Source organism: Callorhinus ursinus, unplaced genomic scaffold (genome assembly GCF_003265705.2).
Source record: "Callorhinus ursinus isolate GAN/ISIS: 27379988/994484 unplaced genomic scaffold, GSC_fseal_2.0 scaffold4, whole genome shotgun sequence".
In the NCBI taxonomy this organism is placed as follows: domain Eukaryota; kingdom Metazoa; phylum Chordata; class Mammalia; order Carnivora; family Otariidae; genus Callorhinus; species Callorhinus ursinus.
Window position 1 is genome coordinate 4,904,159 of NW_027397066.1, and position 19,123 is coordinate 4,923,281.

At 54.9% G+C, this 19,123-nt stretch overlaps 1 protein-coding gene across 13 annotated transcripts in view; it reads left to right on the forward strand.

Annotated features, from left to right (window-relative positions):
• LOC112835747 (janus kinase and microtubule-interacting protein 1) overlaps positions 1-19,123 on the forward strand; it is a 253,704-nt gene that overhangs the window by 81,485 nt on the left and 153,096 nt on the right. For 10 of the 13 annotated variants that reach the window (XR_012377838.1, XR_012377836.1, XR_012377837.1 and 7 more), the window contains exons 6-13: positions 310-456; positions 1,368-1,508; positions 3,105-3,164; positions 10,550-10,699; positions 11,905-12,033; positions 13,389-13,472; positions 16,421-16,483; positions 18,176-18,274. Coding sequence is in view for 8 of the 13 variants with exons in the window: in XM_073891406.1 (XP_073747507.1) it covers positions 310-456; positions 1,368-1,508; positions 3,105-3,164; positions 10,550-10,699; positions 11,905-12,033; positions 13,389-13,472; positions 16,421-16,483; positions 18,176-18,274 (873 nt within the window). In the remaining 5 variants the exon portion in view is untranslated. The remainder of the gene's footprint in view (positions 1-309; positions 457-1,367; positions 1,509-3,104; positions 3,165-10,549; positions 10,700-11,904; positions 12,034-13,388; positions 13,473-16,420; positions 16,484-18,175; positions 18,275-19,123) is intronic. The other 3 variants (XR_012377839.1, XR_012377840.1, XM_073891407.1) reach the window with 1 other exon arrangement.

The following is a 19,123-nucleotide window of genomic DNA, read 5'->3' on the forward strand; positions in this document are numbered from 1 at the left end:
GGGGGGGGGGGGGGGGGGGGGGGGGGGGGGGGGGGGGGGGCGGCCTGAGGCAGATCTGTGAGCCTCCCTGTTGGGCGGGCTCTTGCCTTACCCAGAGCCTCCTGAGCCTCACATAGGATATTGTGTTTGGAAGCCAGGTGTCTGTGGGGTCTTTTCGGAGGTTTGTGCCATCCAGGAAATGTGGTCCTAACAGTGGCAGCTCCAGTCCCAAGGAAGGCCCGGGCTGGATCTCCGCCTGCCTCCATGGTGTGACGTCAGCAGTTCACTGGGGGTTAAAGCCACCGGCCTTCTGTGTCTTTCTGATCGTAGCTGAAACGTTCCCGGGAGACCGAGGTCCAGCTGAAGCCCCTTGTGGAGAAGAACAAGCGAATGAACAAGAAGAATGAGGATTTGCTGCAGAGCATCCAGAGGATGGAGGAGAAAATCAAGAACCTCACGAGGGAAAATGTGGAAATGGTGAGTCATTGGCGACCTGGGACCACCAGCCCCGAGTTTTGGTCTCCGTCCGGGGTTCTCCAGCCCCTGACCCGCCCAGTCTGTGTTCTCCCTGCAGCCCCTCACTCCCCCAGGAAGCTCGTGAGGGGTCTCAGTCCGCGCCCATCCCCCCTGCTCCCACTTCTCCGGGCCCCTCAATGCCCCACAGCTGGGGCTGTACGTGTGTTCTGTTGCCTGCCACCCCCGTGGCCTTAGATGCACCCCTCATTCCCTCTGCACCTCGGTGCCTTCCTCCAGAAAGTGGGGATGGCCATGCCAGCATCGAGGGTTGTCTGGAGGATGGAGTGGTGGCAGGGAAAGGCCTCCCAGCGTACCTGGCTCTAGTGCACACTAGACTAGGTGCAAAGCTATGGCCATTTCTGCTCCAAGGGCCTTCTTTGCATAAGGAATTTGCATTCTCCCCGACAAGAGTGGCTCGTCTTTGTGGTCAGGGCGGTTCTGGTCTGTGATGGCCTGTGCAAGAGTCTGAGGTTCATTGTCCAAGGTAGGGTCAGTCACCCCATTTACAGCAACCAGACTGAGGCTCTGCGGGGTACAAGGCCCTCGTCCCGGTGTCCCCAGCAGGCCCAGGCGTGAGGGTGTGTGATCACCGGTGGCAGGCTTGCCTCCCAGGCTTCCTCGTCCAGCTTCCAGGGCCCGGTTTGGGTGACCACCTCCCACCCCCGTGCCTGCCCAGCCCTTTCTCTCAGCAGTGGACCCTGCTGGCCGGGCCCCGCGCTGGCTTCTGGTCTGTATCTGTCGTTTCCTCCAGCCTGGGGACCGGCTGGCCGTCATCCTTCCTTCCGCCCCGTATCCCTGAGCTCACGCCCCGTTGCCCCGTCACGATGCCGCTGGCCGAGCAGCCCGGCAGTGCTCTCTCCCTCTGGCTGCAGAAAGAAAAGCTGTCCGCGCAGGCGTCTCTGAAGCGACACACTTCCTTGAATGACCTCAGCCTGACCAGGGACGAGCAGGAGATCGAGTTCCTGCGGCTGCAGGTGCTGGAGCAGCAGCATGTCATCGACGACCTCTCACTGGTATGTCTGTGCTTGGTGTGGCGCCAAGGGACACGGTGTCAGGAATGGTGTGGAGGCTCCAGGGCGCAGCTGCTAAGGCGGGCGGGGCCTCACGGAGCTCATCCCGGGCACCTCCCTGCTTTATTCAGCCTGAAAGCAGCCTCCGACTTTGTATAAACTGGGAGCCGTTTCCATGGCTACTCTTTTTCTCAAATCTTCTCCCCGATTTGCTGTTGTTAAGAGGAAGCATCGGTTTCGAGAATGAGTCTTCTGGCCTCTACAGAGTGGGCACGATTTGTCCCTGAGAAGTCTTTTTTTTTTTTTTTTTTTTAGCTCAGTTGTTACAGACAATGAACTTGAAAGCCTGAACCTTATAATCAGACTAGAATTTGAAGGGCTTACTAAGACTCTGTGTGTGTGGAAGATTAAGGGGAGATGAGTATGTCTTAGTAGGTGGAGTGTTACTTCCAGAGAATTCTCCAGCTGACTGTGAAAGGAGCTTAGGCCCTGTAAGGGAGCATTTGTAGTAAGCTTCAGTTGGATCTTAGAAGCAAAGTGTGTTCTTACTGCCCAAGAGGGAATGTGGTGGTTCCATTCATGGGTCTTCAAAGTGTAGACAAACCAGTGATCAAAATTCTAGAAAAAGCTTTGACCGTAATTGTCAAGGTCACATTGCTGGCTTCTCTCCCTCTCTCTTTAACTCCTTCTCTCCTTCCTTGCACCCACTGATCCATTCTATCCCTCCATCCTTCTCATCCGTCCATGCTCCCATCTTCCCATCCCCCTTCCATCCCTTCTTCTTTCCATCCATCCATCTGTCCATCCATCCTCTCATCTCTCCTCATTACACAAAGACTTGATACAGCATAAGATAAACACACCTTCAATAAAATGATGATACAGTTGAAAAAGGAATAATAAACCAATGAGACGAGAGGACATACAGACAGTCACATCCACTGAGAGGAGGAGGGACAAATAGGTGGACCATAGGGGCTGGACCCAAGCACCGGATTTGTCTCTGGGTTTCCTGGGGGCCAAGGGGGAAAGCAGGGCTTGGTTAGGAGGGAGAGATGTCCTGGTTTTGCCTGGGATAGAAGGCTGCACACTTACAGCTCTGTAGACACCATTCTTACTGACGGCAGCCACCAGGCGGCCACCGGCTCCACACTGCATGGTGGGTTCTAGCCCCATAGAGCAAAGGAAGAACCTGAAGTCAGAGGAATAAAGTGCATCACCTGGTCCGGAGGAGGTCCCAGGGGATTTGGTCCCAGCTCAGTCTGAACTCAGCCACAAGCTATTTCGTCCTGGGCTGCAGACCTCACTAGTCCATACTGCCCAGGGCTTTACAGCTTCCAGCCCCCAAAGCACACAGGCAGGGGCTTTCAGGATTGGCAAATTTGGGGATTTTTCTCAAGACAGTCCCACTCTCGTTAAGGACTTGAGTAAACTGGGTGGCCCCATAGTTTGCAGTTCTGGGAAGCGGCCATCACGTGGGTGCTCAGAACTTGGACTGACCCACACCCGGTACGGACAGGCAGGCGCGGGGTGAGGGCTGGTGGGTTGGCTGGTGTGATGTGAGCCGGTGCAAATGCCAACAGGTGTGTCTCCTTCTAGGAGAGGGAACGGCTCCTGCGCTCCAAAAGACATCGCGGGAAAAGTCTGAAGCCCCCCAAGGTAAGCCCGCAGTGGTGCATCTGTCCCGCTTTGTGGCCCTGCCCGGGCTGCAGGGCAGATGGTCCAGGAGCGGGGAAACATGAGCAATCCATAGGGGGTCCTCGAGGCAGAGACACTCATGTCTCTGCATGTCTGATGGGGAGAAAGCTGTTACGGTGTCTCTCAAAGCAACATCAGTTACAGCCATGGGCCAGCGATTGTGATTTATTCGTGGAAAACTTACTGATGGATTCTGTATGTGGGCCTCAGGGGCTGCTCACCCAAAATTAAAAGCACAAATACTTAGACCTTTTGAAGGATTTAAAGGGCACTCAGTCTTGGTTTGTAACATCTTATATCCTGTTCTGACAAAGTCAGGAGCTTTGGGATTTTTCTGGAGTAACACAGAACCGTTCTCTTTGGAAAATGTGGTCTTACAGAGACAGTGCCCAAATGTCCTGACAGAGAGAGCACTGCTGGCCTGGGAACATTCAGATGCCACAGGGACCAGGCTGGAATGAAGAGAGCAAATTGGGGCAGGTGTAAAAAAAAAAATACTTGGTTTGCATTTAAACCTGTGAACAATTTTTTCATTGCCACAAAGACGTGGGCCTGCTCTCCCTTCTGTTGAACTGGATGTCCCTCCTGGTTTCTCTTTGGGTAGAGATACGGTCCTGAAATATTTCTCTTCTCTAAAGAAAACAGCGGTGCTGATGTGCTATGCGTAGCCACCAATGTGGAGGCTTTCATATTGGAGTGGCAGTAGGGAGTGCTGGGGCCTGTGGTGAACTGAGCCCCCAGCAGCAGGTGTCACATATTCCAGGGGTTTGAAGGAAGTGGGGACCCTTCTGCATTAGTTTCCTGGGGGTGGCTGTAACAAAGTACCCCATCCCGGGGGCTGGGGGCGAGAACAATGCACACATACTGTGTCTGAGCTGGTTCAGGGTTGTTTCCACTTACTGTTTCTATGACCCACAGCCTCTTTTCTTTTTCTCAAGATTCAGGGTAGAGCAGTTTCCCCCACATACTCATGCTTTCTCCCGGCATTGTCCAGGGCCAGATGGGGACCTGAGCAGGTTTTGAACCCCCCAGGGTTATCTCTCAGGCCTGGGTGGCTTCCCTCTCTTCCCTTCCAGAGGCTGCTGGGATTCAGTAGTTTCTTTCTCCCCTTCAATGCCTCCCTCGAGCTCTGTCCGTTGTATATCCGTGGGCTTTACCACACTTTGCCCGGGCCTTTGTTTGGCCCAATTTTTTGTGCCAGAATTTTCTGGAAGTCCCTGGACTCTGCATTTCCCCTGGCAGGGGCTTCTCCAGTTTCACGCCCACACCCCAATCTGCTACATTTGCAGGGATGGCAGAGCCGCGATGCCCTCATCCCAGGGGGACCTTCACACCCTGAGGGCCGCTGACCCTGTCTCACTGTGCTTCTGGGGATAGGACTGGTGCGGGCGTCTCTGCCCCAGGACGCTGCTCGTTCAGCCCCCCACAGGGAGTAGCAGGAGAGAACCCCGAGCAGTTCTCCAGACCCCGTGTGGGGAGGGCGGGCTTGCTCTGCAGAAGGACTGGCATCACAGATGAACCTAAACAGAGCCTCTGCCTTGGGGTGGGCGGCGGGTTTGCTTTCTGAAAACTTGCTGTCCAGCAACATGGAATCGTGTCTCAGTAGAGAGCCGAGCACATGAGCATGGCTAAAGTCAGCACAGTTGGCTCACGCGCCTTGGTTAAAGTGGGGCTGGGATCTGGGGAGAGGCTGAGACCCTGTAGCCTGGCAGCCGCGTGAGAGGTCCGGCTCCTGGCCATGTGGCATTGACCTCGGGGAGACTGTTTCCTGGCTCTCACCATGATTGTCCCATCCAGGAGTCCAAACAGAGCATCTGGCTCTGTGCCTGGCATGTAGTCAGGGATCCATAAATTATGATTTTTCCTTCTCCCTTCCCCTTACATCGGTAGCTTTCCTTTGGCAGGTCTGCTGAATGCAGATTCCCAGGCCCTGCGCTTCACTTCCCTGGTTCTTATTCATGTCACCTTTTTCAAAAGAGAGGCCGTCTCAGGTAATAGCGAGGTGAGCTCTCGACGCCCTTTAGACAGTAGCTAGCCATCATTTGCGAGAGGCTGGGAAGATCGCTGAGAAACATCAGAGCACCGTGGGAAGAACCGCCCTCCCTGGGGCCCAAGTGTCAGTACCGGGGGCCCCTCGTCCCAAAATGGCCCCTGGGGCTGCTGTCACCAGGAAGCAGCTGATGCCTGGGCAGATCCCTTCTGGCAGGTCACTCATGGTCCTCCTGCACCCTGCAGGGGCTCCTGCGTCCATTCTCACCAGGCGCTTGGGGGCTTTCCAAACTTGACCTTGTGCCCCCCAAGGCCAAGCCTGCAGCTCTGTGGTGGCAGTTGGTTTGGAACAGAAGCCAGGGCATACCACCTTCCGTGGCTGGGGCTCCTGGGCATTTGTCGTCATGTGCCACGCTTTCCATTTCTAAGTGGCTAAAGGAATCTTATTTTCTCTGTAGGGTTTTTTCCACTGGACTTCGTTCCTGGGCTGTCCTTCCCCACAGCTCTGTCACCAGCCAGCCTCTGAGCAAACTCAACAGCTTGCAGATAGCATAATTTCTAGGATTATCTCCCCTTCCCCCATTAGCCAAGATTCTTTTTACTGTGAGTGTCAGAAACTCAAAGTCATTTAAGAAAGGAAAGGAATTTATATAGCTGAGAAGTCTAGAGGTAGCTGGTTGCAGGCATAGCTGGATCCAGATGCTTACACAATACTGCCCGGAACCTGTCTCTCTCCTTTTCTACTCTGCTTTCCCCATGGGCTGGCCTCTTTCTCAGGCAGGCTCTCCCCATGTGGTGCCCCGATTGGCTTCAGCAGCTGTAAGCTGGCATTACACCTGCCTAGCAACTTCTGTGGCAGGAGGGCATCTCTCCTCAGTGGCTCCAGCAAAAGTCCCAGGGCTGGTGCTCCTTGGCTCAGGTTGGTTACAGGCCCATTCCTGAGCTAGTCCCAACTCGACCTGGGTGGAGGAGGGGAGCTCATTTGGAAACATGAGTGAAAGGCTTAGTGGGCGCTATGATGTGGTTACATAGCTCATATCATGGATACTTTGGGAGGAGCAGAGTATCAAGCATTATTACAATTGAAATATACATATGAACCTGATTGTCTATATTTTTCTTTTTGTGGTGGTCCTTTGCCTTTTAATATGGTGTGAATATCTTTCCAAGTATAGCAGTTTTCCTTTTTAATGGTATTATCTATCTATTTTTTCCAATGTGCGGGATCTTACTTTTGCTGCTCTGCTAAGAGAAGCTTCTCCAAGAAACGCCTTCTCCTGTGGGCACCCCAGGTGTGGATCCTGGTTTGGTCAGTCTGTATAAATAAAATAGGTGAAGGACAGACTGCTGAGAAGCCCATGAGTTTAGCTAGTCCGGGGTGCGTGTGGGGTGCTCGGGGGACAGACAGAGAACTTGCCCAAGCACACGTGGCGGGAGGCACCTCCTGGGTTTTGGCTCTGGGCCTGAAGAAAGCTCTCCCCGCATCACCGTTGCTACCGCTGTTCCCAGGGACCTTGCGCTTGTCCAGGGACCCAGGGCCTGTGGCAGGGCAGCACCAGGAGGGCGGCCCCCAGAGAATGCACCGGTGCGGAAGCTGTCCTGGGTGCCCGACGGTGCCAGCCCGGGCCTGGGAAACCAGCTGCTCTCAGCCCCCGGATCTGCCCTCGAGCTGGCCGCCAGAGGCTGATCACAGAGCTGCAGGCACGGGAGTCGGCAGGAAGCCTCGGACACAGTGGGCTGGGTGTGGTGGAGGGGAGGAGAATGTTCCAGGGGAGAAGTGGTGCTTCCCCCTAGCACTGGAGAGAGGCCTGAGAGCGGGTGCCAGAGAGGCTGCTCTGGGCTCTCCGGGCGCACGCCGGCTAGCAGGCTCTGCCTCTGCGCCCCGCGATGGAGTACATTCTCTTTGTGTTGTACTTCTCCTTCTTTCTCTGTCTCTGTGCCCTGGTGTGTCTGTACTTTTCCGGCTGCCAGGAGATGACCTATAAGCATGAAGGTAAGCAGCCGGCTCTGGGCGACTGTTGGCGGTTCTGAGAAAGGACGCAGCCCCGGGCTGGGGAGCCCCTGCCACATGGGCGGCTGTCCGAAGGGACGTGGGCAGGCAGGAGCGAGGGGGCTTGGAGGCTGCAGTCCATGGAGGGTGATTTATTTTGGAGGTACCTCTCTTCCCCTCGGGGCCTTTCCATCTGCTGAGAAGGAGCACCTCTGTCCGTTCCAGGTGTAAACGGAGCAGACACGTTTGTTTTTCATTTTTGCCCCAGCAGCATCTTAAACATTTGGATCGGTGTATAAAAAGGAGTGGGCAAGGCAGGACTCTGGGGGTAAAGAAGATGGAAATCTGGAGGAGCGAGCCCCCAGAAGGTGTGCGGCCAGGAGCCGAGGCTTTTCCTGGGAAATAAATGCCCAGGGACTCTGAGAAAGGTGGACAACTCTGGGAACCCACAGTTGCCCCAGGGCTCGACTCTTTCTTAAAGAGCCGAGTGTTTGAGGAAGCAGTGTTTTCTAGGTGATTCTGTCCTTCCGTGGAGGCAGGTGCTATTTGACACTGATTTTGAAAAGGCGGCGTCAGGGGGAGGTGGCAATGGCCTCAAAGAAGACAGCCCCAGATTTTCGCTTTAAGTGTGGAGAATGTCTTTTCTATCTTGCTTTTATTAACAAAGGCATATATCTCTGTGGTGTATTTCGGCTTCCCCTATAATGAAAAAACTAACCCTTCGAGGAAACAAACTAACCCAACCCGTGTGTTGTACAAGGTTGCGGGGGTTCTTAGGCCACTCGTTGCCTTGGGGGGTGTTGTGGGTGCCGGGGGTCTGCGGATTCACCTCCTGTTGGGAGAGGGACATAATGGGAGTGGTCCTTTTCTGCTTGATGCCCCGTCAGAGCTCTGTCCCACCTCCCGCACTGCAGCATGCTTCCCCGGAGCCTTGGTCTCCAGGGCCATATTGGACTTCATGGGGCTCCACTTGGGTCTGGGGATAGGCTGTCGACAAAGGCAGTGCTACTTTAAATGTACATTGGCAACATCTGTCGTGATGTTGTATTAGGGCTCGGTGAGGGAGGACCTAACTAGCCACCCCGAGAGGTTTCGAGAAGTGGATCATCCTGGGTAATGAGTCGTTAGCCCCCAGAATGGTCCAGGACGCTGACAGGGGGTGTTGGAGAGAGTGTGGCGGGAGGGTTCCTGGAGCTCTGTCCATGCGCGTCGCGGCTGCCCGCCGGCACCGCCCCAAACGGTCCTGTCCCGGAGGCCTCGCGGTTAGCAGTGTTTACAAGAAATAAGGTGGGTGAATGGCCGCCCAGAAAAATGAGGAGCCTGGAGCTCGGGGAGGTGAGGTGCGTGTGTGTGCAGAGGAGCTTTGGGTGCTGTATAGCTGTCGCTCCTGAAGGTGCCATCATCATCAGGATGTCACCGCCGCTCACTGCTCCCTGGAAATCATCTGGAGAGTTTTCGATACCTGAATTCAAGCGAGGTCTCTCCTCTGAAGAGGAGATGGGAGCATATATGACTGTCCCCAGCTTCTACTTGGAGAGAAGGAATCATTTGAAATCGACAGAGCCTAATAGGTCCCCACGGTTTGTTTGTTTTTTTTAAGATTTTATTTATTTCTTTGACAGAGAGAGAGACAGCGAGAGCAGGAACACAAGCAGGGGGAGTGGGAGAGGGAGAAGCGGGCTTCCCGCCGAGCAGGGAGCCCGACACGGGGCTCGATCCCAGGATCCCGGGATCATGACCTGAGCCGAAGGCAGACGCTTAACGACTGAGCCACCCGGGTGCCCCGGTCCCCACGGTTCTACCTCCTAAACTCACTTGGGGTGTGTGACCAGGTGCCTGCCCAGCTGGTGCTAGCTGCGTGAACGAGGGGAGGGGCTGTCAGTGCAAGCCTAAAACTCTTTGTGGGCAAACAAGTTAGTTTAGCTTTGAGTTCATTAACAAAGACACGTTCACAAATACGCATTTGAGAACCAGTATTTATTGAGTGTGCCAGGCTCTGGGCCACGGTGGGGAATACAAAAGCCCACATCTCACCCCTCATGAGCAAACCCCTGCCCTCCTGGGTGCCTCCAGCAAAACCTCTCCAGAAACTCTAGCTCTACAAGAGGACAGAGTAGTCACTCCGTCTCCCTCTCCCTTCCTGATGGCTGAATTCTTTCTTAATTATGTTATTAATTATGGTTGCAACCACATTTCTTTTACATGTGGGCTCCTGCGAGTGCAGACATATGCCAGCTTCAACAAGCAGAGTGTGGGGGGGTGCCCTCAATGTGCAGGATGAGCGCTGATCCCTCTGTGGGATGAAGAGTGGGGAGGGGGCTCTGGGAGGAGCCAGGTTCTGGATGAACCAGTGGGAGCCTGGGGCCTGACTCTGGATTTAGTTATGGTTCTTTCCTCATGGTCATGAAAAGCATTCCTTGGTTGTAAACAGAAATAAGAATCTTTCTCCGGGGCTATTTTAGAGGGGAAAAAGGCCAATGTTCCTAAAACAAGGGAAATTGATCTGGTGATTGTCGGTTAATGTCTGCAGTTCCCAGGGGACCCAAGCTCTTTGTGGGGGAGAGCATGCCTGGTTTTAATCATGTTGTGTTCCTCAGGCCTCATCCAGTGTCTGACCCATAGAAAGTGCTCAGTCGAGTGTTTGCTGAACGAATGCAGGAATGTATGCGTGAATGGCTCAATGAAGCCCCATATATCATGGTATTTGGGGTGGGAGAAGTGCTGGGTAGGCTAACCAGGAAGCCGGCACACCGAGTATTAACATTGCCTCTGAGTGATTGGTGCACGAGCGTCCCTTACACTGTTCCTTCTAATTTTATGAGTGTTCCAAGTTTTCTGTAATAAAAAGTTAAACAAAAATTGCCTTTTAGTGCAGGACCAATTGAGGACCTGGACCACACGCTCACCTAGCCAGTCAGAGCCTGAGGTCCATCTGTGGGCCCTCTGCCCCTTTAGCCTTTCCCTGTGTCTGGCGCGTAGAATGAGACATCTCACGTGGCCCGGCTGCCCCTCCTTAGTAGGACACACGTGCTGCCCATCAAGGGTCAGCATGCCAGGCACAGTACACACATAACCTTGCTCTTGGGTGAGGTGGAGGGATGCCATGTCTGTCTGATGGAGAAGGAAGCTGGTGCTCAGAGGGGCTAAGTGGCTGCAGAAGGAGCCAGGGGCAGGCCAGTGTGCTCTGACCTCCTCTCCCACCCAGTCCATCAGGAACCCCACCAACCGCCTCTTGGGATGCTTTTGGGGCTCAGATGTGTGTAGTCACCCCTGTGCCCTGGGGGTGATGGGCTGGGGTGTGCAGGAGGGGAACTCAGCAATTCTGAGTCTGTTCCTGATGTCATGCACATTGACTTAACATTCCTAGAAGCATGTTGTGGAGACATTTTTTGGATTTGATGAGGAATCCGTGGACTCAGAGACATTGTCAGAAACATCCTGCAACACAGACAGGACGGACAGGGCCCCAGCCACGCCGGAGGAAGACTTGGACGATGTAAGCAACCCCACATCTGAGGTGTGTGGGGGCACCTCTGGCACCTGACAGCCGCCCGCCGCTCCCCCACCTAAAGATCTAAGCCTGGAGGGCCTGTGTCATCACAACCCGTAGCCCCGAGGGCAGGTGGCCCTCCACTGGGCGGGACTCCCGAATGGCAAGGGGGGGGTGCTAGCAGCATGTGGCCGTCCCTTCCTTTCCCCAGTGCTGATCTCACAAAGGAAATCTGTTGTCGCCTTGCTGTTATCTTTTCAATTAAACTTGCTGCGTGGTGGGCTGTCCCTGGCCCCCCTGTGCGCATGCGCATGCACAAGCACATGCGCACGCACACGGGAACACACACGCATGCATACATGCGCACACACGTGCACACGCACAGGTGCACGCACACACAGGCACACCACCTAGTGGCAATAGCATGAACTGCCTTTTCATTAAGAAGATGACGTCACGCAGGAGAGAACCCACAGGGTGCTGGCAAGTGCAGAGGGTGGTAAAAACCACCGGAAGCCCTCTCCCGCCGAGTCACCACCCTGACGTTTCCCAATCATCGAGCACATCCAGGTTCATGACCGCGGCACTGAGTGAGCTGGGCTCACGAAGGTGCAAAGGGCAGCGTGGTCCTTGCCCACCCGCGCACCCCCCAGCTGAATTCTCTTAGGAAACCCGAGTAAAACGTGGTCATACCAGACACATGTGACCAACAGGATGTAACAGGCAGCTCTGGGCACCAAACGCCGTGTTCACATCCCCATCTCTCGTGAGAGCGGGGGACGTCTCACGCGGACGCATTTAATGTGACAGGTCCCGCATAACAGGTGGTTCCCACTTCTCATGACTACAAACGATGCTCCAGTGCCCATCCAGTACTGTACCTCTGCCTTCCTAGGGGGTTGTCTCCTTCGGAGAAATTGCCAGAGTGAGAAGTGCTGGTGGAAGGGGCTGGCTCCGGGGCGCTCTTGCCCTTTCTCCCTTGCCCGCGACTCAAGGATCCCCCCGGGGTTCCATGAGTTCCCGGGAAGGGTGCCATTGATTGGGACAGCATCCCCCCTCCATAGCCTGTCACTCCAGGGCCCCGGTGACATCCTGGCAGTGACCAGTTCCCTAAGTAATTACTGGCCACGGCTGTGAGGGCTGGATGTGTGTTTCTGTCTCAGTGGACCCTGGCACTCGGAGCCACACCAAGTCACGTGCTTCCTTATGTCTTTCTTCTCCATGACGCTAAGACAACAACCAGGGAGGAGGCCGACCTGAGGTTCTGTCAGCTGACCAGGGAGTACCAGGCCCTGCAGCGGGCCTATGCCCTGCTTCAGGAGCAGGTCGGGGGGACGCTGGATGCCGAGAGAGAGGCCCGGGTGAGTGTCGCAGGCCCAACGGCCACAAGGGGCTGGGTGGACCGCCGGGGTCTCCACGCCTTGCCTGTGACACTTGGAGGGGATTCTGAGAGGTGTTGGGGGGCACCTAACAAAGCCTTGGCAGACCCCACAGGTGCTGTCTCGCCATCCTCAGTGTGACGGCAGGACCTGCTGGAAGAAACGATCCTGTTGTCTAGCACACATCACGTGTGCCATCTGTTTGTAGGAATGCATTCAGACTTTAGGACTCATGACAAAATCACAGATGTGGTGGCCTTGTAGACTTCACCCTCCCCCCCTCCCAGGCTGTGAACGCCCCACAGAGCCCATGCAGGGACTGTTGGGGGGGGTGCTCCCTCAAGGCACTCCAGTCCCTGCTGGCCCCCCAGGTCTGGGCCGTGCCCGCCATTGTGTTGGGCTGAGCTCTGCCTTCCAGTAACTTCCACTCACTGGCCCTTACCCCACCTTCGGGAGTCACAGAGAGCAGCACGTGCCTGCCCTTCCTTCTGAAAGGGAGGGGACACCCAGAGAGCACACCATCGCTGTCAGCACGTTCCCGATCTCATTCCTGCAACAGCCCCATGAGGTCGGAGGTGGCGGATGAGGCTGGTGGGGAGGGAAGCTTTTTGTGCCACAATAAAGGGTTCAGCCTATAACCTATATAGGTCAGAGGAGGTAAAGGGCTGGGCATAGTTCCGGCTGAATCATGTGGTTTTTATTAAATGTTTCATCTAGTTGCCAACATTTAAACATCAGGAGATTTCACATAGAAATCCAGGTTCCTGACCTCTCTTGGCAGCTCAAAACACGCTCAGCCTGGCAGCAGCCGGCTTCCCGTTCCACGTGGTAGCAGCTTTGGCTGCCGCCAGGTGGTGATTTCCCTTGAGATGGGCTGTATGCCAGTCCTCCCCACCCCCTCATACCCCACACGCAGTCGGCTTCCCTGACTCACACACCTGCCTGGTCCTTGAGGTGTTTTGGCTTTCAGCCCTTACTGCAGGCAATCAAGGGCCCACGAAACATGCCTAGTAGTGTTGGTGAAGGCAACTACTAAATTGATCAGAAAGCCAGGATGGGGAACCCTGACACGCCTGGCTTCTGGCTCACTCACCCCCTCGAAGACGCCGACCCCTGCTCCAGGCTTGCGAGTCATTATCTGTAACATCGAGGGGGTTAGAGCCACTAACCTCTCAAGACCCTTCCATTCTTAAAAACCGTATATGTGCAGCCGGGTAGGCCACCTTCGAACCCATGCATGGATGTGCTTCCAAGGCCTGGATTACAGCACGGTCCTTGCTGCTCCTCTGTCACCCATTCCCGGTGACCTGCTCACTTTTTGATCCTTTTCGTTCCAGACTCGGGAACAGCTCCAAGCTGACCTGCTGAGGTGTCAGGCCAAAATCGAAGACTTGGAGAAGTTACTGGTTGAGAAGGGACAGGTGAGCAGGAGTGATCGTGGGGTTTTCGCACGTCTGTCCCCTTGTGGTGTCGCTGTGGCCTTGGTGCCGAGGGGGTCCCCCCTTTATGGGTCTGAGTTGTTTGCTCCAGAGACGTTAGAGAAAAAAACACCCAGGCCAAACCCAGGCGAGAATATCCTAGCTGAGGTGCCTATTTGCAGGGTTTTAAAAAAACCAAAACACGTTATGAAATGCTAACTTGGCTTTTTCATTGTTGGCCAAGTGCATGAAAGCAGGAGACAAGTCAGAAAGCAAAGTGGTGACCAGAATCCTTTTTGACTTGAATCTGAAGGAAAGCTGTCATCATTTATCAATAAGGGTTTAATTGTGAAAATGAACTGGCCCCTCAGCCCATGCTTCAGGATTCCAGGCTGTGTGTGACTCTGTCCCGGGAAATCCCGGCCCTTGAGTTTCTCAGGAGTCGAGTCGCCTCCATGTGTACATTCTCTGAGCTGACAAGGCCAGGCTGACGGCAGGACACAGTACGGAGGCAAAGCCCAGGCCCAGACCTGTGCCCTGGGCTGGGGCAGAGCATGGAGGGGGCTCTGGATGGTGGTCCAGCCTCTCAGAGGGAAACATCCAAAGGCAGCGCCCACCTGGGGTCAGTGCAGGTCAGCTGTTCTCTCTGTGGTAAGAGGTAGCTGGAACTTCTCAGCGGCTTAGCACAGTGAGGTTTATTTCCCGCTCAGTACACCGCCTGTCTCTCTTGGAGGCAGGGGTTGCCCACTCCGGGGGTCACTCAGGGATCCTGTGCCGGAGGCACCGCCATCTGGGAACCGCCCCATCCACGGCGCGCCCTCCTCTGCAGAGGGCAGGAGAAGGCGGGTTTGCTGCCTCTGGTGCCTTTCTCCCAAACGGTCACAGGGCCCCCCTCACACCTCACGGTGAGGGTGCCGAGGGCTGTGTGGTGGTGGGTGGAGTCTGGTGGCACCACTGTCCCGGTGCACAGGCAGGCTGTGGGGGCTGAGGAGGGCTGGCGAGGGCTTCCCGAGGTCCTCGGCTGGCACACGGGGCCTGGGGGTGGGTGTTCAGGGAAGGTGGTATCCGGGGTTCTGAACAGGTGGTTAGAACGAACTCGGCCTCGTGTCCAGTTAGTGGGACGAGGGCTCGGGTAGTGGTGACCAGGATGCTCTGGGCACGGACGGAGCCAGCGAGTGGCCAATCCCTGGGTACTGCTTCTGTAACCGTGGTCTGGAACGCTCCACAGAGGCAGGGGAGGGGTGAAGAGCACACGCTCTGGGACTGGCTTGCCTGATGTGTTACGTGACCCGCACAACTGACGTTGTCTCTTTTCCTCATCTTTAAAACGGGGTAGTAATCATACTTCACGCACTGGGGACGCAGAAGTGGGGAGAAGGAAGCAGCCGGGGAAGAGTCCAGGTGGGAGAGAAGGCTGTTCTCAAATTCCTGTTCTACCTGCCACTGACCTTGGCCCCTCTTGCAGGCTGAGCTCACGTGTCGCCTGACCGTTGTCTTCGACTAAGTTCCGTCCCCACCCGAGGGTGCTCGCCCTATGTTTGTGGGCCGGTTCTGCCCTCAGCATCTGCTGAATGGAAGGTCCAGTTTGGGACAAAACAGATGGCCATTTGTTGAGGGAGCAGCCACCAGAACCCTCACCCTATACCGAGTTTTGTGCTCGGTGTGCAGGGATAATGCGGCAGTTAGCTATCACTGTGTAACCAACAACCCCAAAACTCAGTTGTTTAAAACAACAAAAATTTTACTTGCTCACAGTCCCGTGGGTCAGCAGTTTGGCCTAGACCCAGCTGTGTGGTTCTTCTGCTGGTCTCACCTGGGGTCATTCTTGAGGCTGCTTTGCCAACACATCAGCTGGGCCTCGGTGGCCTGAAACGGCCTCTCCCTCCTGTCTGGGCATGGGCACCTGCTGTTGGCCAGATCTCTCTTGTGGCCTCTTATTCTCGAGGAAGCTAACCTGGCTTCTTTGCCTCGCAGTCTGGGGAGAGGAAGAAAGGGGAGGCCTCAATGCACAAGCATGTTCCAAGCCTCTGCTCGAGTCCCATTTGCGAATGTCCAGGAGCCAACGCACGCCACAGCATGCCCCGCTTCAGGGTTGGAGAGGTAGCCATCACGTCTCATTGGAAGGCGCTGCAAAGTCACATTGCAAAGGGTCATGTGCATGCAGATGGGCGGGACGGCTGCAGGCAGTCTGCTCCAGGCAAAAAGATGAGTGGAACATGGCTTGGTCCTCACGGGGACTCACAGCCTTGTGGGGCCTACACTTGTCAACCCAGGGACAACACAGGGTAATGAATGTTGGTAGAAGGAAGCCCAGGAGGCCACCAGAGCTGAGAGAAAGGAAGAAGGAAGTTCTTTCACCTATTCCTTTATCCATGTATCCATCCTCCAGTATTTACTGAGCACCAGCTGTGTACCAGGCCCTGTGCTAGGCGCTGGGGGTGCCATGGTGGAAACAGAGGCCTGGTGCCCTGTGCTCACAGGACTTCCCTGGATGGGACCTGACCAGGCAAAGAAATGCCGTTAGGGCATCACGGGCAGTGGGGCCAGAAGGCACAGAAGCACGTCCCCGTGATGCCAGGTCCGTGGGTAAGGGGCAGACCCTCGGGGTGTGGCCTGGGCGCCAGCCCACGGGCTGTGGTGAGCAAGCCTGAGCGGGTCTGCAGGGCCGATTCAGTCCCTCTGCAGCTGCTTTCCCATCCAGAATACTCACAGCGCGAACTCTGTGTGCTTTCAGGGGGTGTGAGCCGTGGGGAAGGGACACCCCACAAACCTGCCGGCTCTCTTTTTTGGGTGTAGCAGTTTAGAGGGACCATGAAGTCTTTCCAGCTGCTGTCCCTTTCTCTGACCTTTCCATAGAGTGTTCTATTGCCTTTTGGTCACCGACACCACCTTTGCTCTTTAGCTGCCTGTTTGCTTCAAGGAGTGTGAACATATTTAGTGCTTTTTCTTAGGATTCCAAGTGGGTTGAAGAGAAGCAGCTGCTCATCAGAACAAACCAAGACTTGCTGGAAAAGGTAGGTGGGCATCAATCCTCTCACTGCCCGCTCAGAGAATCACCGAGCCTGGACAGTCAGGGCCCTCAGAGGCCCATGGAGGCACCCCCGTGGCAGCCCTCGGCTCCTGCCCGGCTCTCAGAGGAGGGACCTGTCCCTTACCTTGAGTCAGAGCCTGATTCCTGGGGCTTCCCAGGCATTGGCCCCCGTTCTGTCCCCTGGGACGAGGCCTGCACAGCTGGCTCAGACCACCCTGCAGACCCAGTGAGGGTCGCTATTACCCCTTCCACCCTCCCACCTCTGCCATTGTTTTGGGGTTCCAGAGCCCTTCCCCTCCCACCAGAGGGGACCGAAGGTGCTGGTTGCTGAGCAGGCCTTCAGGCCATCATGGTTCGGTTGCTGGACTGGAGGCCACGGCACCGGCAGAGCTGAGCCTGTCTTCTGTGGTCATGGAACTTTCTAGACCTTTCTCGAGACAGCTTGGGGAGTAGATTTAATGCTTTGGGACAAGACTTTAGCTTTATTTTTTTCCTATTTGTGCACAATTCAGAGTTGTTTTATTTTAGTAAATTTACTGAGTTGTGCAGCCATCACCACAATGCAGTTTTAGAACATTTTCAGCCTCCCATAAAGGTCCCTTGTACCCATTTCTAGTCCCTCCTCATTTCCCACCCCTCAGCCCCCGGCAACCACCAGTGTACTTTCTGTCCAGACCTTCCATACTAGCAGAACCAGACAGACCTAGGTTAGGCCTTAGGCTTTGAGCGTCCTAGAATGCCTGCCCTGGATAAGCCCAGCCTTGCCCTCTTGGGAGGGGGCTTGATCCAGCCCCAGCTCTTCACTGACCAGCTGTGTGGCTGCTCACTTTCCTGTGTTTCTCTGTAGCATTTGGAGCACTGGGACAAGACCTGTCACTGCCCTCCAGGTCACATCCGTGCGTGGGGAGAGATTCCGTGTCCTTGGTCCTGCTCACTAAATTTAAGGAGCCAGGGAGAAAACACACAGTTTCCAAATGTCCCCTGGGGCGCAGCACCCCGTCAATGGAGAACCCCCTCTGGTTCTCTAGGCAGGAGGAGGGAGAGGCCTTTGCCTGTGGCTGTGACTCACGGAAGCCCTCGATAAGGAGGCGTGCCTTCTCTCAGTCAGTCCTGGCTACCGCCAGAGGAGGATGGGCAGCTCTATGCTCCTTGGACAGAAACTGAGCCACAGAGCCATTAGGGTGCTTTTCCAGGGTCTCCCGGTGGGTGTCGGACCAAGCAGCCCACCTTAGCAGATAGACTTGTGCCTACAGGAGAGCTGCTTGTGCTGAGCCTTCTCCTGAGCCCTCTGGTTGGGTGACAGCAACGTATGCTTTTCTGTTGTGGTTTGTCCCACTCTGGCTGGGGGCAGGGGGTATCACCCTGGCGGCTGGGGGCGAGGTGGGGGGAGACAGCACGCAAAAAGAGTACACACAGACTTTGGGATCAGAAGCGCCCATGATGCACTCCTGCCTCCCTCACATTTGACCTAAGGAAGGGACTTAGTGGCTCCATGCCTCAGTTTCCCCATCATTCATTTATTCAGCAAGTCTATGGAGGAGCCCATCTTCCGGGCCAGGCCTGGAGCCAGAGGGATGGAGCAGGCACCCCCCGCCCCGATCTGCACTGAGCAGGCCACGTCTCCGTGGAGATGGCGGTCCTCCCCCCCGCTAACCCGCAGGTGCGTCTGCTCTAGATTTACAGACTGGAAATGGAAGAGAGCCAGCTGAAGAACGAAATGCAAGATGCGAAGGACCAGAACGAGCTGCTAGAGTTCCGAGTGCTGGAGCTCGAAGTAAGAGACTCTATCTGTTGTGCGCTCTCAAATGGAGCAGACCTTCTCTTTGAGCCCAAACTGAAATTCATGTAAAAGCTCCCAGATGTCCTCCAGCATGTGTAAAGGGACGTGGTAGAGTTGTTTTCTTTTCTTTTTCTTTTTCTTTTCTTTTTTTTTTTTTAAATCTGTATGTTCAGAATAATTTCACTGCCTTAATATGTTCTGGAGAGAATGCTCACCGAAGTCTTTGGACATGTACCAGAGCTAATCTATTTATTGCCTACGGCTTGTTTTGCACTTAATAAAATAATTTGTTTTTGCAATATTTTGCCTTTTTTATTTGTGTTTCATTTCCATAACTACTTCTTTCCTGCATGCATAGTCACCTGGTATGCATTCTGCAAACCCGGACAGAAGCACTGTTGCAATTAATAACACACCTTTTTAAGTGACCTTGCATGCAGGGAATCTCTCCTTTTGAAAGAGCAGGGCCCGACCTGGCCCACAACTGACTCTGTAGTGTGTTTACTGCTAGTTTGGCCCATTTTCTATTTGCCGAGGTAAACACAGGTAAGTAAGTAAGCAGGGGAGGAGGGAGGTATTTGTATAGGCGTTTGAGAGAACCCGTATGGTTGTTCCAAATCCCCGTCCAGTGAATGCAGGCTTGGGTGTCACACAGGGTTGCACTGGACCGAAAACTTACTGTTTGTAACTCAACCTGCAACTCAAAACTGCTATTAGCACAGAGGGAGCCTGAATGCTTTTCACGGGTAGCCATCACATTCCAAACCTTCAGTAATGTCCCCAGTACAGAGTTGGATCCAGCATAAGAATAGTGATGGTTTACTGCTTCCCACTGAAGCCTGG